Below are 24,835 nucleotides of genomic sequence, written 5' to 3'. Positions count from 1 at the left end.
TTCACTGAAAAATTGTTTATTAAGGTGTTAATGTTTTATATAATTGGTTCAATATTTGTATAATTTAAAATTCTGAGTTGCCCTTGAATAATCCACATATCTACAATACTCACATATAGATAAACTACATATTTCCTGATATTTAACATAGACTTCTCTAACTTCCATTTATCAGACAAAACATTAATCTTTCAAAGCTATACCTTTAGGAGTTCACAAATTCCTATTTCTTTGAGTTTTTTTTTTTTATTATACTTAAACGTTCTTAAAAGAGGAAGCTGAACGCCCCAAACCAAAAGCCTTAATCTGCCTTTCACAATATATATGTGTATCAAATCATCATGATGTACACTTTAAATATCTTACAACCTTGTGAATGACACCTCAATAAAGCTGGAAAAAAAAATGAAATCACACACAAAAAAGCCTTAATCTGAACCAATGTTGAGAAATAGAGCAATGAACAGGATATTTTATTCATCACACAGAAAAAATACAGAATATATCTAGTAATTTAGTTTTGCCTAAAGAGAATATACTTTGTATTTAGAGAAATAAAAGATTAGTTGTCAGGAGTTGCTTTTGGAGAATGATCAATAAGTGTCTTATCAATGGTCAGATACTGATACCAGGGACCATCGCCTCTTACACGCATTAAACTTCGTACTTCCAGCTCCTTTAACCTGTAACAAACAGAATGGTGATATTGTGACTACAGTATTTCCAATTATAAAGTTAATGAATTATCTCCATAAAGAACAACCACTTGAGAGTCTTGCTTTTATGTAAAATATAATGTCCCTCCACAGATCCATGTGTATGCATATATCTGATATGTATCTATAAGCAAAATTTGGGACTTATTTTGGCTTTTATTATCTTGCTTATGTAGTTAGCCAATGAATATTGTTTTTAATCACCCAAGCGTCACTTGAATTGATAATCAATTCTCTCCTCCTGTCCCTGTTCTTTGTCTGGACAGATCACTTTCACTTCAATAGTGATAATGCATTTCCTGTCTTCTTGCCTTTTAAATGTTTACAGGATAGTCATTTACAGAACACCTACTATTATGACCACATACTGTGCCAAGTGCTAGAAATTAAAAGGGAACAAGCCTTCCTGGAGGAGCTCACATCCCCTGTCTATACTGGCTGCCCATCACCATTAGGACAGAAAACCTCTTGAGAGCAGAGATGGCATCTTATTCACCAGCCACCAGCATCACACTGAGCCTGGTCAACATTGGACAATCAATATTTGTAAAGAAAAGAAAAAAGAAAAACCAGGGTTAAGAAAAACATTCTCCGACTCTAAGATCTACTTATTTGTCCTCATCCTTCTTCACAAACTGAATAATCTCTGTTCTAGAAAGATACTTTCCTTCTTCCACAGCCAAGCCTTTGCACAAAACTACCACACATTCCTGGAATAATCCCTTCTCCATCAAGCCTTTTACTTTCCATTTTTATAGACTACATACTAACTTTTTGTATGACTGGAAATCTGTCACAGTTAAATTATTCACTTTATTAACCTTAACCAGCTTACCAATCCTATGTATGACAGATAATACACCTTTCTGATAGTGTATATAAGAGAATACATTTATTTTTTTTTAGGATTAAATATCATCCTTTTTCTTTTCTACTCTTTATAATGCAATTATCCAAAATGCAAGTAATTAAAATATTCATCACAGGGGACTGGTTAATAAATTATTGTTCACCCATATAATGGACAACCTATGCACCCGCTAAAAAGAATGAGGGAAATCTATATATAGTAACATGGAAGGAGAGGACAGATATATCATTAGGTTGAAAAAGCAAGGTATAAAATGAGTCTGTGTGGCATCTTCCCATTTCATTAAAAAGCATAGAAAATCATTTGTGCTATGTATATGTACACATGTACAGAGTATTAAAAATTCTGGAGGACCAAAAATAAATTATCTCTGGGGGAATCAATTACGTAAGACAGTCCCTTTCTATTTTATACCTTTCCTTTAAGCTTCAGTATTCCAAATACCTAAACATATATTTTTAAAAATCTGTAGGTACTCCCCATTCCATTCTCACACTGGCATCTTTCTTTTAGGAGTAAAAGTCAGGGTCCTGTTTTAGTTTTTTAAAAAATATTTATTTATTTATTTATTTTGGCTGCTCCAGGTCTTAGTTGCGGCACACGGGATCTTCATTGCTGAGTGTGAGATCTTTTTAGTTGCGGCATGCGGACTCTTAGTTGCGGCATGCATGGGGGATCTAGTTCCCCGACCAGGGACCGAATCCAGGCCCCCTGCATTGGTAGCGTGGAGTCCGACCCACTGGACCACCAGAGAAGTCCCCTGTTTTTGTTTTTATTTTTACTTTGTTTTGTTTTGAAATTGTTTGGGATCGCTATATGTCTAAGAAATTTTGGAATCTGATGTTTTATCAAAGGTATATGTCTGAAGTTCAAAAATGTCCAAAGCTAACTAAGTATGAGGCATAATGCTATTCCATGCTCTTAAATACTTAATGACAGTTCTATATGGTAACTACATATACATGTAATTACATATCTATAAAACAAGCCAATCATATGTTCATTTAATCATTTAAATAGTTTTCAATATCATAGCAATTTTTGTAAACTACAAAATTAAAGCAGAATGAATGGAAAGCAGATCAATGGTAGCCTGGGGCCAAGAGTAAGGGATGGGGATTGACTGAAGGGACAGGAAAGAGACTCACTAGATGATCAAAATGACCTTGATAGTGGTGGTTACAGTTACATATTTTGTCAAAACCCACTGAACTTAATGGGTACCTTTGATTGTATGTCAACCTCACTCCAAACGCCAAAATAAATCTCAGAAAAGATCATATTTAAAAGTAGAAAAAGAAAATATGAGTGAACATTAAAAAATAATTTTGGACTTGTATATTTACTTATTTTATTATTATCAGAGACCTATATATGACACAAAATTCCAGAAGCTAAAGAAAAAGACTGACAAGCTTGATAATCATTAAATGAGTAAATATATTAAAAGCAATTAAAGCATCAGTACATAGTAAGTGTTAAAAACATATTAGCTACTACTGCACTTTTGTTATCTGAAACATAAAAACACTAAGTGGCAAAAAAAATTCTACACTGTCAGAAGACAAATGACAAGCTAGGAAAACATACCTGCAACAAAAACAAAGGGGGGTATTTTAATCAATGCACAAAATAATAGAAAATGGGCAATTTATGAAAAAGAAATATAAACAACCAATAGATACACGAAAAAACACTCAACTTTGCCAAAAAATACAAAATTGAAATGATGAGATAACATTTTTCAACTGTCTTATCAGCAAAAATGTTTAGGTTTGATAAATTCCTTTACTGGGAAAGGTATGGAGAAACAGAATTATCCTGTATTGGTGACAGAAAAGACCACTGGTACAACTTTTTAAAGAAGAGTTTGACAAAAGCTATCTAAAATTTAAAGCATAACATTTGGTTTATCAGCGCCACTGCTAGGAATTTATATTCCAGATACACTGAATAAATATGCAAAAATATATTCACCACAGCACAATGTATAATTATCAGAAAACTTGGAGAGAGCCTAAGTACCAACAATAGGTCCCCCACCGGTTAAAAAAATTAAGGCACATCCATCCAGTGCAGCCATTAAAGAGAAGAGAGTATATGCTATTGCCGAAAGATCAAGATACAGTTGGCCCTATCTATCTTCGGAGGGCCAACTGTTCTATGCCATTTTATATAGGGACTTGAGCATCCTCAGACTGGTATCTACTGGAGGTCCTGGAACCAATCCTCCTCAGTTACCAAGGAATGACTGTATATTTACATGAAAGGAAGACAAGGCGCAGAACAGTGTTGATAACAGGATTCCATTTGTGTTAATATATTTTGTAAATGATATATAAAAAATATATTTTTAATGCATAAAATATAAGAGATCATTAAATAGTAGTCACCTTTAAGGATGACACTGGGTGTAAGAAGAGAGGAAATTAGGTGGGGGAAGGGGAGGGAGAGGGCTAGCTTGCACTTAAAAGAGTCAGGACATTTCAAAAAAGAATTCTTTTTAATCTGACAGATATTATCTCCTAATAGCCTTCTAGTGTCCAACTCATAATCTCCACTCTAAACAGGCTAATTCTCTCTCCATCTTCACCCTTTTACACAGAGCATCCTACAGTGTTGAAATAGTTTTATTAAATTTCTTCCTGTGGTTTGCAACTGTAGGAAAGGATTTTCTTCCTTGCACTCCAACCCCTGCCCTTTTTTTTTTTTTACCGTAATTCAGCTTTTTCAGCTTCAATTTGAAGGATAGCCATTGTTCTTTCATAATTCTTTTCAGGACTATCAAAGAAAGTTCGGGCAATCCATCTTGATATAGGATGCTACAAGAGAAAATGTGTTTAAAATTAGTGTCTGAAATGTACTTTGCTTTTCCAGTTTACTATTCTCCTAAAATGACCATCTCAGGTAAATCAATAACACTTTTGTGTATCAACCACTTTATATATTTTAAAAATAATTTTAATCTGTTCGGTAGATACTACCTTTGTCTTCATTTATAGATGAGCAAATTCCACAAGGTTGTACAGTTACTAGGTTGCAGCATCTGGACTCAGGCCAGGTCTGTCTCACTCTAAAACCTGCGCTCTTTCCTATTACTCTACACTATGAGTATCTTAAGTGGCAGATTTTGGAGCCAAACCCGGGGTCTGGTGATCCCAAAATGGCATTCTTTCCACCAGTCAGCCAAGATAAACTAATTATATGACTTATCTTAAGATTTAATAATGAAATATTTATTTTCTAAAATATAATTCATTCAGATAATAAAACATGATAAGATATACTGTAATCAAGGCCATCTCACTACAACACTTGTAAAGACAAGTAACAGAATTAATTTTGGGTTGTAGTAGCCATGACAGTATGGTAAAATGACTAATTAACAGTGCAAGCTCTGGAGTCAAGACTGCCTGGGTTCAAATACTGACCCTATCCCTTAGACAAAGCACTTAACCTCTTTTAAGCCTCAGCTTCCTCATCTCTAGGGCAGAAATAATAATAGTACCATTTACATGGAATGAGATAATATTTGCAAAACGCTTATCATAGTGCCTGCTACACAGTGGGTGTTCAATAAATGACAGCTAGCATTAGTATCAGTACAGTTTTCCCTATGGCATAGAACGTAGGATAAATTCTGAATGTTACTCTCTAGGTTGAGAACACAGTGCAGAGTCAGTCTTTAAAAAATCATAAAGCTTAAGGTAATAAAACAATGCAGAAAATTACCAAAGGTTACTTATAAAAAGTGAGCACAAAATGTATCATTTACTTGATATAAAAAATTGAATACAAAACTATATGACAATTGCTAAATTAAGATATTAACCAGTACATTGACAAGACACCTAACTGAAAATAACTTTCAGTGACCTATACCAACCTTGAAATATTCCCAGTGTTCTGGGGTATAGCCTTCTGGAATTTCTGCTAACTCAGCTTCACCTAATAAGAGAAAACAGTGATATTCAACTTTAGTATCAGGAGTTTACAATGTTAATTCTTCACTATTTAAGTAAGAAACCAACCTCTTGTGGTTTTAAAGAACCTTTTGTTTTGCAGCAATGAAGATATCTAATATTTTAAATTCACTTCAATCTGGTGGAAAATCATTCATTAGATACTTTTTAGATGTCTTCTACGTGTAATGCATTGTATATAGGCATTATATGAGGGTTCTCATTTTGTTTTTATATAGTGTAACAAGATATAATAAAAGACATACTATTCCTCTGGTTTTCCTTAAACGTCCTAGACAAAATATTTAGGATTCAAGACGTTAGAAGTACTGTGAGCAGAATTTCCCAGGAGACCTAATATTTACTATCATTCACAAATCCATTCTTTTTTGGAAGATTATAATTTTATATGTTCCAGGATGGATAAAAAAATTCTTCCATCCCCAGCCTCTCTTCCACCTCTATCTCTTTCTATTTTCCTTATTCAGACTTCTCAAAGCTGGTTTTGGGACATGAAAAAGAGGAAGAAGACAGGCCTTTTATGTGGCCTATAGAGTCAGTGACCTTAAAGGTTTTTGGAGAAAACAAAAAGTTAAAAACGAACCACTGTGTGCTATTGCAGATTAAGATTTGGTTATTTTAAAATAAATTCTCATGCTTATGTTTATTTTATTATTTGAAGAACTTTCCCTTATAATATCCATAATTTCTTTTTTTATATTAATGTACACAGGTTCTAAAAATTTACTAATTTAGTCAGTGGGGGAGATACTTACCAATGAATACATTCACCAGAGTTATGCCAATTGCTACTGGAATCCCAGTCAACAAAATGTAGAATCTCTGTTAAGATTTAAAAAAAAAAAAAAAAAGTTTTCACATAACCATTTCCTAACTCCTTTCCTCACACTCAAACTGTCCTCATTACATGATTTCCTTATATTTCTTATAAAATAAACTTGCCAAATTGGAGATGCGGTATAAAATTATTTATTTCTGTAATTTTCTTTTGCTCTAGCTTTTAGATGCCTATATTTAGCGTCAAAAATGAAAGAAGAAAGCAAAGACTAATTGTACAAGTATAATGCAATATATATTTAAGTGATTTTTCATTTTTTGCTTAAAGCAATGTCATAAAAGAAATTTTTATATTAAGAATAAAAGTGTAAGAAGAGGAGGGCGATTTTTGGAGTCTGAGTTGGTCATCACAAGAAAAGTAGGAGCTCAACCATGGGGATGGAGAAGGGCATTAAGCACAATGGACAGGCAAGGGAAGGTCTAGAGGGCAGCCAGTGGGTCACAGCTTTAGGAACAGTGGCAGAGTCCAGTCTTCCACCTTCTAAGTCTCTACGTTTCTTTATAGAGTCTTAAGATACAAACATACAGTCAATGCCCTGCTTCACTCTCTGAAATCAATGTTCCTAAACAACAAAGAAATAAAAAATCATATCCCAAAATAATGGAGTTACATATTTAAAGAAGTCCTTCAATGAGTTCTTTGTTAATTTAAAGAATATATTAGTAATACAAATAATTATCCCCAAATGAATCCATTTTCAGTTTTATAATTTATAGATTTTTCTTTTGGTCAGGGAACACAGATGATTTCAAAACCCCATAATCTTGAGAAGAAAGGAATGTTTCAATTTTTACCTCCAACATGCATGAATTCTTTTTTTGAAGAAGGAAAGGTTCACTAATTTAAAAATAAATCCAGTAACAAACCAGACCTTACTACTTAATCTCAATATTTTTTGAGAAAAGGAATATGAATTTACAAAAAAAATCTTTTATAAAATGAAAGATGTTTTCTAAATAGGAAAAAAATTTCCTATTTATATGTAAAGAGTTTAGTTCAACAAGTTTTAACTCACCATTAATTTCAAAAAACGTCTGTCATAGAATCCAGAAGGCTTGATGATAAACAGTCTTTTCCCATGGTCTCCACTGTGTCGCACAGGAGCTGGAAATATTAAATAACCCTGTTATATACAAGGTTTATATGGATATACTGTTATATTTTGAGATAAAAGTCAGACTATAAGAAAATGTACATGCATAAATGTTTAATATGAATTAAGATAAAGCATCCCTTCTCTGCCAAAATATATATATACATATATATATATATGATTAAGATAAAAAAATACATGCTTCTTTATTTGAGTACTAAAGGCAGGGAAGACTAGGATATCTTTAAACAGAGATTGATGTACTGTTCTAAACTATAGCTCTCCTCATTTTTATTCAACATATTCATCAATATTGTCATCATTTTTATTCATCAATATTCAAGATATTGATATTTATTGAAGAAATATCTAAATGATTATTTGAATTTGTTTCAGTAGCAGGCAGGGAGATCAGATACTCTTGGTGGGCTACGTACCTTTGTTTACCTCTGCAATAAATATTTGTTAATGTTGCAAAAGAAATTAATTTAAATTTCCTCATATGATGAGGCAATATACATTAGGGACTTGATGCAAAATAAATGGAAAGATATTTATTCAATATCTCTCTAGCAGGAATTTGAACTTGTTCAAAAGAAAACACTCTAACATATCTTGATAAAAATCCCTTTATAAGCCATTTCTTTTTTTTTTTTTAGTTGAGGTATAATTTACAATGTTGTGTTCGTTTTTGGTGTATAGCAAAGTGATTCAGTTATACATAAATATATTCCTTTTCATATTCTTTTCCATCATAGTTTATTACAAGATACTAAATATAGTTCCCTTTGCTATACAGTAGGACCTTGTTGTTTATTTTATATATAGAGTTTGTATCTGCTAATCCCAAACTCCTAATTTATCCCCCTCCCCTTTCTTTCCCCTTTGGTAACCATAAGTTTGTTTTCTATGTCTATGAGTCTGTTTCTCTTTTGCAAGTAAGTTCATTTGTATCATATTTTAGATTCCACATATAAGTGATATATAATATTTGTGTTTCTCTGTATGACTTACTTCACTTAGTATGATAATCTCTAGGTCCATCCATGTTGCTGCAAATGCGTAAGCCATTTCTTATTGTAAATATCCTTCTCTTCAAATCCTCTCCCAGACGGTATTTAATCAAGCCTTGCTGAAGATAAACTGAGGCAAAACTCTCACTCTTGGATCTGCTTTCTATGTGATTTCCCTTTCTTGGAAGTCTGGAAGGATCACTATGGCCACTCTAAGCCCTTTCTGCTAAAAGCAGGAAAGGCTCTAACATTACTGAGAAACTGAGGGTTACTGTGCTTCTGCTGTGTAACCGCATTCAAGGAAATTTCCCATGAGTCACTGCTGAATAAAAAACTAATTTCCCATTAATGGAATTTTAGTCATAATAGATGTCAGAAAGATTTGTATCCTTTGTTCAAGCTTAAATGTCAAGAATGACCTCCCCTCTCCTGAAATCTATTCTTTAGGCCCAGGTGACATCTTATCCTCCAAGAATCCAACATGCTTCCCAATCAGATGAGAGCTCTCCTACCTCTGAACTGCTGTATATTCTACTGATGTGTAAACTTGCTTTCACTGCCCCCACTGAAATATAAGTGTCTCAAAGGCAGGAACTGTCTTAAATTTTGATACCACCTGCAGCAGCTTGCAATGAATTTAGAAGGCTAATTCACAAGAGAATTAGAAGCTGGCACGAGTTTACTAAGTATAAATCATCTACTAAGGCTTCTAAAATAACAAGAGAATTTGACAAGGTAAGTATGTATTTCTGCAAATCATTTGAAAGATACAATAGAAATTTCTGTGGACTAGACGAAAAAAATGGTCTGGATAACAGTACAAACCACTCATTAATTCAATAAATATTTAAGTGCCTACTATGTACAGGTCTTATGCTAGGTCTATAGTATAAGAGGGATTTAGATTCTGCTGGGAGAAAAAAATAGATAATATAATTACAAATCTATATTGTAATAGACAACAATCTTTGTTGTCTTTGTTGTCTATAAGGACAACAAAGGAAAGAAACAGGATGCAGTGTCAGAAAAGAAAAGGCTCAGAAGTAAAGTCCCTCTTTAGACAGGTTGGTGGAGTTGTGGAGGTATGAGGAAGGCACATTATAAACTGAGAGAAGTAGCAAGTTAGAAGAAATCTGTAATGGGTAATTGGTTGATTGATTATACCCAAAAGGTGCTGATTACTTAATGCAGTAACCTGCCAAAGGGCTCTCTCACGATTTCTATGAATGGCCTGAGTGTGGTGGAGATGGTATTCCTGATGATACAGAGCTACTGCTACAAGAGTGGCTACTACACCAATGATGAAATAGGATCCCCCCAAAAGTCCTCCTACACATTTACAAAAGGCTGAATCTAAAAGGATTAAGTATAGTAAGTGAAAAGTCCTACTTGAACACTCCAGAAGTTTAGTGGCTCACAAACTTAAGAAAAGTCACTGGTGGGAGTTCCCTGGTGGCCTAGTGGTTAGGATTCCGAGCTTTCACTGCCATGGCCCAGGTTCAATCCCTGGTCGGGGAATTGAGATCCCGCAAGCTGCGTGGCGTGGCCAAAAAAAAAAAAAAAAAAAAAGTCACTGGTGTCGTGTGGGTGTGGTTACCAAAAAATCCCAAAGGTAATCCAATCTTAATCTGACGTACCAGAAATACAGGGTCAGAACAGAAGGAGCCCTCCACCTCCATGTCTTACTAGACCTGCAGAAGTGTGTCCATCCCAGAGTACAGTGTTTTAGAGGGACAATCTGGAGCACGTCCCAAGTTAAGCAACCAGGACGGCAAACAACCTGGAAATTGACCTACTGAAACTAAAAGAACTGAAGCTGACTGGCCTACAAAAAAGAAGTCAGGATAGAGACCAGAGAAGTGTCTTTAAAGAGCTAAAGGCCGTCCAATGACAAAGGCTCACACTATTCTGTGTTGACCTGAAAGGAAGAACTAGGATCAATGTGCAAAAGAGTAATTTTTAGCTTAATACAAGGAAGAAGTTTCTAACAATTTTAGTGGTTGAAAATAAAATTGGACTGCCTCCCCAGTCCCCATTATGGAGTTATTCTGAGTATCACTAATGGAATGTAACAAGGATTAGCATACTACAGGGGGTGGCCTAGAAGATTTCTAAGGTCCTTTCCCTCAAAGAATCTGAATAGATGGCCTCTCTTAGAATAAAAAGACATACCTTTCCTACTGATCAATCTCAATGGTTTCCTTCCAACACCAAGAACTCTTTCCTGCTTTCAGGTCTTTGCACTTAACCTTCCTCTTTGCTTGGAAGCTTTTCCTCAGGCTCTTTGAATGGCTAGCTCCTCACCCCATCCTTCAGAGGTAAGATCAAATGTTACCTCCTCAAAGAAGTCTTCTCTGACTACCCTATCCAAAGCTGGTCTCCCACTTATTCTCCTTAATATCATTTGGTTATTTCCTTTAGAACAATAAGCACTAAGCTGAATCATTCAGTAGTGTATCTCCAGTGCACTTTAGTGTCTGCCACATGGTAGGAGCTCCATAAATATTGTTGAATTTACATTTCTTAAGTAAATTTAATGTTGGTAGGGGATCTTTCTTTAGTCCCTGAAAGTAAATCTTCTCAGAAGAGATAGTATACTCCCAACTTTCCCTTTCAATCAGATGGACAGACAGACAGACAGACAGACACACACACACACACACACACACACACAGAGAAACACATAAGGATTAAACTCTATGTGGGGTTTTAGGGACAGCTGATTACAAATGACAGTATTAGTAGATGTGGAAAGTGTAACAAACAAAACTATGGAAGAAAGCTTGAGCTGGCTGCATTCTAGCAATATTAAACAGTTAGTAATGTGAACTTCTTGCTTTCTTTACATATAATCACCCTACTGTTAAACAACAATTATTCATGTCATTAAATGTGTTAGGTAACTGTTATACTATTAACTGTTCTAAAGGATATTTCATAGCACTAAACTCTTTTCAAATATTCTGAGCCTTCATGATTTGTTGTTGTAGTAGGGCCATCTGCTTACAATCTAAAATTATTAAGGTGAATATTGCTTACAACCAGGTGACTGCCAGGATTTCTGGAACTCAATCCTTCTGCCACAAAAATAGGCATTTTCCTCCACTCTCTACAGCCTGGAATGTCTCAATTAAGGTAGTCAGTAATTACGTGGAACTAAGGTTTCACTAACCAATTTTTTTTAATGCAAATAACTTCAGGAAAGTTACGCTTTGGACAATTGTGATACTTGTGAGGATCAAATAAGACAATACCAGATTTTTTTGTGTCTCCAAGACAACACCCAAAATTGGTCATTCTCTTTCCCTCATTCCAGACTATTCCCAGTTAATGGCACCACCAACTCAATTACCCAGGCTAAAAATCTCAGTCATCTTCCTGTGCCGCATTCATCCGTTGTCAAGGCCTCTTGATTCGAAAATGCAAACTTTCCATTTCTCTCCAAGACCTCTTCACCTCAGTGGCTTAAGTAATCAACATGCCTGATAAGCCATCCAATATTCAGAAGCATCTTCCTAAAACATACTACTGATGCTGCTCTTCCGCTAAAATACTCTCGGGTGCCTACAAAATCGTTAAGATACTTTGGCTTTGTATTCAGTCCCTCCCCTAATTAGGTCCTAACTTCTCTTTTTTTAAAATTTTTTTTTTATTTTTTGGCTGTGTTGGGTCTTCGTTTCTGTGTGAGGGCTTTCTCTAGTTGTGGCGAGCGGGGGCCACTCTTCATCGCGGTGCGCGGGGCTCTCACTATCGCGGCCTCTCGTTGCAGAGCACAGCCTCCAGTCGCACAGGCTCAGTAGTTGTGGCTCAGGGGCCTAGTTGCTCCGTGGCATGTGGGATCTTCCTAGACCAGGGCTCGAACCTGTGTCCCCTGCATTGGCAGGCAGATTCTCAACCACTGCATCACCAGGGAAGCCCAAACTTCTCTTTTTTTAACCTTCTCTCTCAACACCTACCTATCCCAAGAGCCCCATATTCAGATATATCAGAAAACACATCCTTTACTTTTCCAACAATTGCACCTGTTAAAACTATCCCTAGAATCCAGTTAACATGCCTCTTCATCCATGTCTGAATTAAGTCCACACTACTTTGTTTATAAAATCATTTTAATACTCTTCTCAGGTTTTAAAGCCATAATTATATGCACATCGGCCTTCAACATAAAAGTTCTCTGCAGCTGAGGGGAGAACTTAAGCTTATTTCTAGAATCCCTTGATGTTTGACATTTAATAAATAATTAAACAGAATACTTTTATCTGCTTATTTTCTGAGAAAGGTTTTCACTGAGAGTGATTGATGATAACATGACAGTCCTAGATGTTTAAGAAAGGTGAGACCACAGGGCCCTGTAGAAGTTAATGCCCAGTGCTGTAGATTTTTCCCACTCACTCTTTACCACTACCTTTGAGGTAAGTTAAAATTATCACCCTCTTTTTAAAAAAAAACAAAACAAAACAGTTCTTACGGTAAAAGACAAGTTCATTCAAAATGACATTTCTAGAAAGATGCAAAATTATGCCAAAACGTATTTCAGGGTTATAAATACTTGTCAGTGGGAAAGAGATTAGTTTTATTTTATTTCCCTGTCAACAGAAAATAAGCACACTTGTAATAAAATCCTCTTTTTTTTCTTTCTAAATCCTCTTTTTTAACGATGAAGAAATGCAGGTTTGGAGCAATTAAGTGCCTTCCACTTAGCTTCCCAGATGTGATGACCCAAGCTCACAGAGTTACTAAAGTCTGGAGCTAGGATTTAAACCTAGGCAGTCTATCTCCAGAGGAAACAAAACCAGACAAGGTTCTCTCCTCTGCTGGATCTTACGTTCTCCTAGAGGCAGACATAAACAATAATGTAAAGCAGATTACAACCTTTCATTCCACAGTGATAGATTAGGTTTCACATGCAAAATACCTTTGAAAGCAGGTACACTGCTGAAACACAGTAACCTCACTATAGCTATCATATCCTTTCCTGCTCCCAGTGGAAAGGGTGTAGATTACCTGCGAGGATCCTTCCAGAACTCCAAGAATGGGGAGTAGTGTATAAATGGGATCTAGGGGAGAAATTTTACCTCAGTTTATCTCCAGGTAGGCATGATTAAGTACTATGGGGGGAGGGGGTATTTGAAGAGGATATTTGTAATCAGAAATGGCTTACAAAGGAATTTTATCAAGGAATGTAAGCACATGTAGTTTTGTAACAGGTTCAAATTCCTGCCGGAAATTTGTTCAATGCCACTGGTCCTTTCCATTTTTCCAGCAAGTCCCTCATGGCATCAGTGTATAATGCCTCATCATGTGAAGTGAAATAATTCAAATTAAATTGGGAGAAGAGCAGTAAACAGAAAAAGATATTTTTAAGTTGGAGAAGAATCTTTTGGGCTTTAAATTTCACTTCCTCTGTATCTACTTGTATTGCATAGGACAAATCGCTTACAGTATATTTTGATCAAGAGGATTAAATGAATACCTTTAATATCTGAGAATGGTGCCCGGCATATAATATGTGCTCAATAAATGTTAGCTCCCATTATTATTATTCAACTTAATACAGTAGTGCATTATTTTTGTAATAATTGAGTCACAGTTTCCTCATCTGTAAAATGGGGTAACACTGTACTCACTTTGCAGAATCCAAAAGGGAATAAAGCAGACTGAATACAAAGCATTTGATGCTTTGCTATTATGATTATTCATTCCCCTAGAGTTCAACCCACAGTCTCCAAGAGGCTCCAAATAATCCTCCCATGACTGCAGTGACTTTCCTAGGACCTGGGAACTTTTTCTTCATAGGTCCCTTCCTCTCTAAGAAAACATTAAAAATAATTATTTTATGATTCCGTTGATAGAAAACGAATACAATTCAGGCTGGATTCAGCATCACATATGCTTTAACATTATAGCCCTTTTCCTTCTGATTTTAAAAGAAATTTAAATTAAAACATTTTCGTGGACACCTAGAAGTATCATGAAGGCACTGTGCCTAGCAGATGAGTTAGCCCTTAGCCTCTCCACCTGTCCATATATCAGTATTATTACTTAGCATCAGCGGGCTCCTCAGCAACATGACTTCCCACCTTGTGAGATTAAAACGTAGCGCAGGTGGAACATACAAAGAATCTGGTGCCTGAGAGACATGGGTCCCAGCTCTTTGCCTTTCTAACAGCTTCATCCGCAAATTACCACCAACAGGATAGGTGAATGACAAAGCGTCTCACAAATTCTAATTAATTACTTAAACACGATCGATCTGATTACTCTAGGAAAATCATCAGTCTCCTCACATAGCCCATGCTCCGTCTCTCAAGTCCCAAGTCCTCAATTTCTCCCAGCTCTCTCCGGATTCCACCAAGGTCACCCGGGAAGAGTCCTCCATCTCTCCTCCCGCGTTTCTTGATAGCGCTTTCTACCAAAGCCAGTACCCACCGACAGTCTTCGGAAAGTCACGGGTGAGGAAGCCCCCGAATACAAGTCTAGCGTCAAGGCGACGGCCAGACAGAGCGGCCACTGCAGAGACCGAAACCCGCTGTAATAAGCTCATGGCCGCCATGGCTACTGCGGGCAAGAGAAGAGCGGGCAAATGTAACGGGAGCCGAGAGAGCCAATTTCCCAACGAGGGCGAAGCCGGAAAGTGGCCATGTTGAGTGAGGGCAAAGCCAATTCCTGTTCTCGTCATCCGGTCGGCGTGAGACGCCGGAAGTGACATCATTGTTGGCGGAAATGCGGTTTGCTTACTTATGCGGAAAAATGGCTGCCGCCAGTTTGGCTGTGTTGTGCCGAAGAGTCTCGGCGGCCTTGAAGGCTTCCAGGTCGTTAATAAGTCCTCAGGCCCCTGCTAGCACAAGGTAAGTGATGTGAGGAGTAGATCTGTCCATTTCTCCAACTTTGGATCTTGTTTGGTTGCCGAGATGCTGAGAAACGCTTAGGGATGGAAAGGCCGCTGGGATGGCTGGACCCGAGCCCACCTCCGTGAGGAGTGAGTGACCTTGGAGAAGTCCCTCACCTGCGACATTTCCGTATTTTCCTCAAACATTTTGTTGCCACCTACTGTGGACCAGGCAGTTCGTGGGGTCTGTAGAAAACCAGTATTTGTTGAACTAAACCTAGAGGTACGGAAGCATCCTGTTCGGCTGGGTGAGTTGGAAAAAACTTCACTGAAGAGCTTTTGGCTGTGGAACTGAAGGCTGTGTCAGGTTTGGATGGATTAAAAAAGGGGTGGGAGGGTGTACTCCCAGAGTTTGTCAAAGAGATTGTTCAGTAAATGTTGAGTGAATAAATGAAAGTAGCCAAATGAACAGAAAGCCGCCCTGCAAGTGTGAGAAAAGAATATCCTACACGTGTTGGTTATTATTTCTAGGAAGACCGCTTGTCTTCTGGACAGACCGATCATTTTTGACGTTGTGGTGTAAGATTTCCTCCCTTTTATTAGCGTTTGTTTTTAATGAGTTAAATTTTACAGGTAGTTGGGTATGTCATTTTTTTTTAAAAAAGGAAGTAATGTATGTGCTCTTGAATCCAGCACATTTATTGGGCATCTCTCAGATACAGTGAACTTACATTAACCTCAGAGATAAGCAATTTTTTTGGTTTGTTTTTTTGCAGAGGTTCAGGGGTTGTTAACTGGAAAAGTAGCAAACTTGAATCAATCGTCTCTTCCATCTCATCATCGTTTTTCCTTAAAAAATTTTTTGGATTTTTATCATTACTGTTGAATAAATATCTGTTCATTTACAGACACTTTGGAAAATAGGGTAAAGTGCTTTGAAGACGAAAGTAAGCATCAACTATGGTTTTACCATTCGGAGATAAACAGATTTTCTTCTATTCTTTTTAACTTTGAGTATATAGACATACATGAAATTTTAAAATAAAATCAGGATAATATTTACGTATATGCATTTTTACGTTCTACCCTTGTTTTCCAACTTTTTATTTTAAAAAATTTCAAACCAAAAGGAAAGTTGTAAGAGTAGTACAAAGAATAACCGTATACTCTTCACCTATGTTAACCAATCCTTAGCATTTTGTCACACTTTCTATACTTTTTATACCCATGCCTTTATTTTTCGGAACTATTTGAAGCATGTCAGAATTGCAAACATCATGGCACTTCAGCATATATCTCCTAAGAACAAGAACACTGTCTTAACCACAATACTACAATGATCACACTGGGGAATTTTTTTTTTCTTTTTTTTTTTTTTTTTTCCTTAATTTTTAATTCAGAGTCCAGTCAATGAACATTTATCCTGTTAATTGTCGTGTATCATTAGTCTTCTTTAATCCAGAATGGTTCCTTTTTTTCCTCTTTCATGATATTGACATTTTTTATAAGGTCAGCCTTTTTAGAATATTCCTTCATTTGGATTTGTTTGTTTCCTCATGATTAGATTCACATTAAATTTTTCTTGGTAGGAATACAACACTTGTTATACACTTCATTATTGTATTTTAAGTTATTTCCCCAGGTCATTAAATATTCTTTATAAACATGACTTTTAGATGACTGCATAATAGATTATCATACAGATGCACAATAATGTTTTTAACCACTCCCCAGTTGCACATTTACATTATTATCAGCTTTTTGATATCATATATAATGCTTTAATAGACTTTTTAAAAGTATAATTGACTTACAATATTATATTAGTTTCAGGTGTATAACAGTGATCGATATTTTTATATATTACAAAATGATCACAATAGACACTTTGATTTATCAATTCCCATCTATGATAATTTGTCTTTTTTAAAAAAAAATTTATTTATTTTTTATTTATTTGGTTGCATCAAGCCTTAGTTGTGGCAGGCAGGCTCCTTAATTGTGGCTCGAGGGCTCCTTAGTTGCAGCATGTGGGTTCCTTGGTTGTGGCATGCGAACTCTTAGTTGCAGCATGCATGTGGGAACTAGTTCCCAGACCCAGGCCCCCTGCATTGGGAGCTTGGAGTCTTAACCACTGTGCCACCAGGGGAGTCCCTCTGATAATTTCTTTAGTTGAAATTTCTAAATTCAGTGGAATTACTAGGTTAAAGGAGGAAGCATTGGGGTCTCTGATGTGTTGTGAAATTAAAGTTCAGAATGTTTTTATCTGCTTATATGCCCACTAGCCACATATGAAGGACCAAAAATGTTACCTTAAAATATAATTATGTCGGGCTTCCCTGGTGGCGCAGTGGTTGGGAATCCGCCTGCCAAGGCAGGGGACACGGGTTCGAACCCTGGTCCGGGAAGATCCCACATGCTGTGGAGCAACTAAGCTTGTGCGCCACAACTTCTGGGCCTGCACTCCGGAGCCTGCGAGCCACAACTCCTGAGGTCTGGGCGCCTGGAGCCCGTGCTCTGCAACAGGAGAGGCCACCTCAATGGGAAGCCCGTGCACCGCAACGAAGAGTGGCCCCCACTCACCGCAACTAGAGAAAGCCCGTGCACAGCAACAAAGACCCAACGCAGCCAAAAATAAATAAATTAAATAAATAAATTTTTTAAAATACCTTTAAAAATATATATATATAATTACGTCAATATATTGGCTCTGAAGTTACAGGATAGCAACATATATAATGGCATGTTAAAAATAATTTCTAAAGCATTTTATGAGTTTATCATTTCTTGGGCAGAAACCCCAAGTTGATTTTTTGACATTGTAGATGAGGAAATGATTCTGTTTACTGCTTATAAAATCCAAATGTTGTGAAACTTGAATCACTTGTTTATATATGTTCAGTTGCAGGTTTTCTCTTAGTCTGTTGACTAAGAATACACCAAATGTCACATCTTTTCACCAGTGTAGATTACTTCATACCACATTGTCTAGGAGAGGACTGGAAGAATTTTTTGATGACCCAAAGAATTGGGGGGAAGAAAAAGTGAAATCTGGTGAGATATTTGGGTTGACCTATATTAAATAATTTTATTGAACCTTATGTCATTTGGGGATTATTTATTCAGTTTGGGAATTACTTAAGTGTTTCCTTTTTGATTTCCTTTGGGAATGTCTATTAGAGAAGATTAGAAGGACAGTATAATAGTAGAGTTAACTGTTCCTTGGAAGGTTGGCAAAAGGTTTAGCAGAGGAGTAGGTTGAAATTAACTAAAGTGAGGTTTGGGGTTTGTTTTACATTTCATTTTTTTAGAGATAACTGAAAATTTATAATGATATTAAGTATTTTGACATTAGACTGTGAAGGTACATTCTATACTAATACTAACATTTTTTGAATGCTATTGCCAGTCACATTACTAATATTTTCATATGTGTTATCTAATTTAATCACAATTAAATCCTAATTATATATTGTACTATAATATAATAAAGCTATTACACATTTTACAGATAAGGAAACAGGTTTAGAGAGGTTAAGTAATTTGCCAAAGGCCATGTAGCTAGAAAATTATTTCATGTTATGAATTTATCATTTTAATAGGAGCTTCATGGACCTGTCAGCAATTAAGGAACAAAAGTAATGAAGATTTACATAAACTTTGGTAAGTATACTGAGTACATTAACATCTAAGTGTTTGAAGCAGTTATAGTATAATAATGAGGTATATGGGCTTCCCTGATGGCGCAGTGGTTGAGAATCTGCCTGCCAATGCAGGGGACACGGGTTCGAGCCCTGGTCTGGGAAGATCCCACATGCCGCGGAGCAACTAGGCCCGTGAGCCACAACTACTGAGCCTGCGCGTCTGGAGCCTGTGCTCCGCAACAAGAGAGGCCACGATAGTGAGAGGCCCGCGCACCGCGATGAAGAGTGGCCCCCACTTGCCACAACTATAGAAAGCCCTCGCACAGAAATGAAGACCCAACACAGCCATAAATAAATAAATAAATTAATTAATTAAAAAAAAATAATGAGGTATAAACTTTATCTGATTTAAGAAATTAAGTAAAGTGATTTATAGTACTGTTGGTGATATATAAGATCATTAAAATTTTTATAAGTACTACAGAGGTTAAATTACATTATGACAGATGTATCAGATTTCTTAAATAGTTGGGAGTTTAGAAATTTTACTGTAACTGCTACCAGTCATACTACCACTTTTATACTAAGAATTTCAGGAAACTAATAAAGCAAAATGGGGATGAGTTGGTCACATTTAGGCCTTCTTCCTTTTTATTACCTTTTGCATGGTCTGGAAGCTTTAGCTTATTTTCTTTGAGGAAGAGTATTGGAGGGTGCACTTAATTGGAAATTTGGGTAGGTTTTTCTGGCAGATACTCCTGATGAATTAGAAAGAATTGAGAGGATTTAAGACAGATTTGCATTGTATATATACATATATAAATTGAAGTATAATTGACATAACATTGTATTAGTTTCAGATGTGCAATGTAATGGTTCAATATTTGTATATATTGTAAAATGATCACAATAAGTCCAGTTAATATCTGTCACCATACATAGTTACAAAAAGTTTTTTTCCTTGTGATGAGAATTTTCAAGATCCATTCTCTGAGGTACTTTCAAATATGCAGTACAGTATTACTGACTATAGTCACCATTGCCGTACATAACATCCCCATGACTTTTTCCTTTTATAACTGGGAATTTGTACCTTTTGACCCCCCTATCCCCCCACATTAATCGACTATATTTAGCCCAGAGCTATGTTTGTTTGGGCTGCACTGTGTTTTAAAAATTGGGAAGTTTCGCACAAAAATAAGGATTTCTGGCTCCTCTTGAATAATCAGACCTGTGATTTTGCAACACTGAACCTGCATTTTTACATGGTGACAGTTGGCTGGTCTAAATGGAGTAGTGCATACCACTTCTTACCCATCTTGTTGTTCTTTCACCAAGCTCCCTTCACTCATAATTACTATTTGTCTAGCACTGTAGTAGGCATTTAAAGTTTGATTTAAATGGGTTATCTTTGATTTAAAGGGTTGATTTAAAGGGTTATCTTTCATGGCAGATTAAAGAACTGTAAAATGCTTATAAAACCACTAATATTACAGGCTTCTTTATGTGATACAATAAGAAATATATATTTTGTCTTTGTCTCTGATCGCTTAACACACAGCTCCTAAATCCCTTGGAATTGCGTGAGTGATATGAGTGTCTTCTAATCAGGCAGCTCTTGGGGGTGGGGGCTGGGGGGTATTGTTGTGTAGCTTCAGGATAGAGGCTGATTGCCAGAAAGGCCAAGGTGTGATTAGCGGGTGGAGCATTCAGCCTCACCACCACCCCCACTTCTGGGGAGGGAGAGGGACTAGAGATCGAGTTCAGTCACCAGTGGCCAGTGATTTAATCAATCATGCCTGCATCATGACACCTCCGTAATAAACCCTAAACAACTAGGTTTGGAGAGCTTCCAAGTTGGTAAGTACATGGAAGTTCTGGGAGGGTGGTGTGCCTTGAGAAGGCATGGAAGCTTTCCACCCCTTCCCCATATCTTGTCCTGTGCATCTCTTCCATCTGGCTGTTTCTGAGTTGTATCCTTTATAATAAACCAGTAAGAGAGTAAAGTGCTTTCCTGAATTCTGTGAGCTATTCTATCAAATTATCAAACCCATGGACAGGGTTGTTGGAACCCCCAGTTTGCAGCTGGTCAGTCAGATATGTGGGAGGCCTGGAAATTGCTGTTGGCATCTGAAGTGGGGGGCAGTCTTTCTTGTGGGACTGAACACTTAAATTTATGGAATCTGGCTCTGACTTCAGGTAGTTAGTGCCAGGGAGTTGGAAAAGTTATGTTGGAAAAGACAACATGTTACTGTCAGGAGAGAAAAACCCCTCATTTGGTGTCACAAGTGTTATGTTTAAAACAGCACAGATTCATGGTAAAAAATACGTTGTTTTAAAGCACGTTTACTATTGGTTATTGGTAAAGGGATAGTTGAGGCAGTTTCAATATTCATCCTGGCTAAAGCCAAATAATTTATCTTCTGCCACTCCTTCCCCCAAAATTGTCTTCTTCCATACCAAAAAGTACCCCAATTCCTTTGTTTCATTTTCTTTGCCCTCTACATTTATTTCCTTTACTTTCTTCCAGCTCTGATTCTCAATCAAACATATTTATTCACAAAAGTCACTCACACTTGAGCTTTACCACTTCAGTGTTTTGATTTCAGTGATTTGATTGTGTTTGCTTTGGTTTCCTTTCCAGCCTAACATATCCCATCTCTATGAAGCTTTTGTTGATCATCTTAGCCAGAAGGAATGTCTCATTTCTCCCACTTAATTCTCCTGGTAGTTGTTGTCTATACCACTGAGTATACCACACCACATTTCAGTTGTGGAGGGAGCATAGTGGGCTAAAAATAGAATGGGTTTTCCACCCAGGGAGTTCAGGATTTGAATCTTGAATTAGCCATGTGCCCCCCGAAACCTTACTTCTCTCAGCTTTAGTTTCTTCATTTAGAATGTGTAAATAGTTCCAACTTCAGAATTGTTGTGAGAATTCAGTGAAATAAATGTATATAATGTGCTTATTTAGCACATTGCCTGGTGTATAACAGGAACTGAATAAGTGTTATTTATCTTCCATCTTCTCTCTCCACTTGGAATGTAGGGACTACGTTTTATGCTTTTTTGTAACTCTTCTAGCACTTACCTTACTTAATGCAGTATGTGGCACATGGAAAATTTATTGAACAAATGAGTAAGAATAGATGTAGCTCTATATAAAGGATTATTCTAAAGGACTTTTGAGTACAGATCATTAATTTTGATGTCAAAAAATCACAATTAATATAAGCACAGAATAGCATTACAAGCTCTGTTTTTTGATATAGGTATGTTCTCCTGAAAGAAAGAAACATGCTCCTAACTCTAGAACAGGAGGCTAAGCGGCAGAGATTGCCAATGCCAAGTCCGGAGCGGTTAGAAAAGGTGAGATTTGTGGGAGGCTGAAGACTGCTGAGTGTGGGATAAAAGCTAAAAGGTGTGAGTGTATGGTTCCTATAATTCTTGGCAAGTAGATTTCTTTCTTTCTATTTCCGCTTGATTTTTAGTAAACTTACAGTTATGCAACTATCACAACTATCTAATTTAGAACATTTCCATCACCACAAAAAGAAATCTCATGCCCATCTGCAGTCACTCCCATTCCTACCTACAGCCCCCAGCATATGCGTGGACATATGTTTTTATTTACCTTGGGTAGATACCTAGGAGTAAAACTGCTGTGTTGTTTGGTAAATCTGTGTTTGAAATTTTAGGAAACAGCCCAACCATTTTCTAAAGTACCTGCACTATTTTACATTTCTAGTTCTGGTTTAGCTACTTCTGCACCAACTAGGTCAGATTTGTTTAATGCTTTTTTTTTTTAATTGATGTAAAAAACCCATAACAAAATTTATCATCTTAACCATTTTTAAGTGTATAGTTTTTTAATTAAAGTATAGTTAATTTATAAAATTGTGTTAGTTTCAGGTGTACAGCATAGTAATTCAGTTTTATATATATGTATTTTTTCCAGATTGTTTTCCAATATAGGTTATTACAAGATATTGAACATAATTCCCTGTGCTGTGCAGTAAATCCTTGTTGCTTATCTATTTTATGTATAGTAGTTTCTGTCTGTTAATTCCATACTCCTAATTTATCCTTCCCCCACTTCCTCTCCTCTTTGGTAACCATACGTTTGTTTTCTACGTCTGTGAGTCTGTTTCTGTTTTGTATATAGATTCATTTGTATCTTTTTTTTTAGATTCAGCATATAAACGATATCATATGATATTCACCTTTCTCTGTCTGACTTCACTAAGTATAATATTCTCTAGGTTCATCCATGTTGCTGCAAATGGCAGTATTTCATTCTTTATTGTGTCTGAGTAATATTCCATTGTGTGTGTGTGTGTATGTATGTATGTATATACGTGTGTGTGTATATATATGTATTTGTACATATACACCACATCTTCCTAAGCCAGTTGTCTGTTCATGGGCACTTCAGTTGTTTCCATGTCTTGGCTGTTGTAAATAGTGCTGCTGTGAACATTGGGGTGCATGTATCTTTCCAAATTCGAGTTTTTCTTTTTTCCAGAAATATACCAAGGAGTGGGATTGCTGGATCATATGGTAGCGCTATTTTTAGTTTTTAAAGGAAAATTTTCTGTAGTGGCTGCACCAATTTACATTCCCACCAAAAGTGCAAAAGGGTTCCCTTTTCTCCACACCCTCTCCAGTATTTATTATTTGTAGACATTTTGATGATAGCCATTCTGACCAGTGTGAGGTGATATCTCATTTGGTTTTGATTTGCATTTCTTCAATAATTAGCAATGTTGAGCATCTTTTCGTGTGGCTGTTGACCATCTGTATGTCTTTGGGGAAATGTCTATTTAGGTCTTCTGCCCATTTTTTGATTAGGTTGTTTGTTTTTTCAATATTGAGTTGTATGAGCTGTTTGTGTATTTTGGATATTAACCTCTTGTCAGTCGCATCATTTACAAATATTTTCTCCTGTTCCATATGTTGTCTTTTCATTTTGTTGATGGTTTCCTTTGCTGTGCAAAAGCTTTTACATTTTGATTATGTCTCATTTGTTTATTTTTGCTTTTATTTCCTTTGCTTTGGGAGACTGATCTAAGAAAATATTGCTATGATTTATGTCTAAGAACATTTTGCCTATGTTCTCTTCTAGGAGTTTTGTGGTGTCATGTCTTATATTTAGGCCTTTAAACCATTTTGAGTTTATTTTTTCATATGGCGTAAGGGAGTGTTCTAATTTATTGATTTACATGTGGCTGTCCAGCTTTCCCAACACCATTTGCTGAAGAGACTCTTTTCTCCATTGTATAGTCTTGCCTACTTTGTCTAAGATTAATTGACCATAGGTGTGTGGGTTTATTTCCGGGCTCTCTATTCTGTTCCATGGATCTGTCTGTTTTTGTGCCAGTACCATAGTGTTTTGATAACTGTAGTTTTGTAGTATAGTCTGAAGTCATAGATTAATTGACTGTAGGTGCATGGGTTTATTTTTGGACTCTGTATTCTGTTTCATATGTCTGTTTTTGTGCCAATACCACCGTGTTTGGATTACTGTAGTTTTGTAGTATAGTCTGAAGTTTGGAAGGGTTGTACCTTCAGCTTTGTTCCTTTTTCTCAGGATTGCTTTGGCAATTCTGGGTCTTTTGTGGTTCCATATAAATTTTAGGATTATTTGTTCTAGTTCTGTGAAAACTGTCACGAGTGTTTTGATAGGGGTTGCGTTAAATCTGTAGATTGCTTTGGGTAGTATGGCTATTTTAACAGTATTATGTCTTCCAATCCAAGGGCATAAGGTATCTTTTCATTTCTTTGAATCATCTTCAGTTTCCTTTATCAGTGTTTTATAGTTTTCAGTGCATAGGTCTTTCACCTTGGT

General features: G+C 36.4%; 2 protein-coding genes across 4 annotated transcripts in view; one reads left to right on the top strand and one right to left on the bottom strand.

The window, feature by feature from the left end:
* Nucleotides 1-444: 444 nt before the first annotated feature.
* On the bottom strand, nt 445-15,117 carry NDUFB5 (NADH:ubiquinone oxidoreductase subunit B5). 2 transcript variants are annotated; one of them, XM_007195379.3, is made up of 6 exons: nt 14,944-15,102; nt 7,424-7,512; nt 6,326-6,392; nt 5,474-5,535; nt 4,303-4,409; nt 445-683 (listed from the first exon to the last, which is right to left on the bottom strand). In XM_007195379.3, exons 1-6 carry the CDS (start codon nt 15,065-15,067, stop codon nt 563-565), a joined length of 570 nt encoding a protein of 189 aa, XP_007195441.1. In that variant the 5' UTR covers nt 15,068-15,102; the 3' UTR covers nt 445-562. The 2 variants fall into 2 exon arrangements, with proteins under 2 accessions (XP_007195441.1, XP_007195442.1); XM_007195380.3 differs by lacking the exon at nt 4,303-4,409 and having other exon boundaries at nt 14,944-15,117.
* A 121-nt stretch (nt 15,118-15,238) lies between these two features.
* MRPL47 (mitochondrial ribosomal protein L47) overlaps nt 15,239-24,835 on the top strand; it is a 24,964-nt gene continuing 15,367 nt past the window's right edge. The window contains exons 1-4 of one of the 2 annotated variants that reach the window (XM_007195381.3): nt 15,239-15,362; nt 18,246-18,397; nt 18,946-19,006; nt 22,260-22,356. In XM_007195381.3, the coding sequence (XP_007195443.2) occupies nt 15,265-15,362; nt 18,246-18,397; nt 18,946-19,006; nt 22,260-22,356 (408 nt within the window). In that variant the 5' untranslated portion in view covers nt 15,239-15,264. The remainder of the gene's footprint in view (nt 15,363-18,245; nt 18,398-18,945; nt 19,007-22,259; nt 22,357-24,835) is intronic. The other variant, XM_028162101.2, reaches the window with a different exon arrangement.

The sequence above is a fragment of the Balaenoptera acutorostrata genome, chromosome 4 (genome assembly GCF_949987535.1).
Source record: "Balaenoptera acutorostrata chromosome 4, mBalAcu1.1, whole genome shotgun sequence".
Classification (NCBI taxonomy): domain Eukaryota; kingdom Metazoa; phylum Chordata; class Mammalia; order Artiodactyla; family Balaenopteridae; genus Balaenoptera; species Balaenoptera acutorostrata.
Note: the sequence above shows the minus strand (reverse complement) of the source record. Positions and strands in the feature narration are given on the sequence as shown.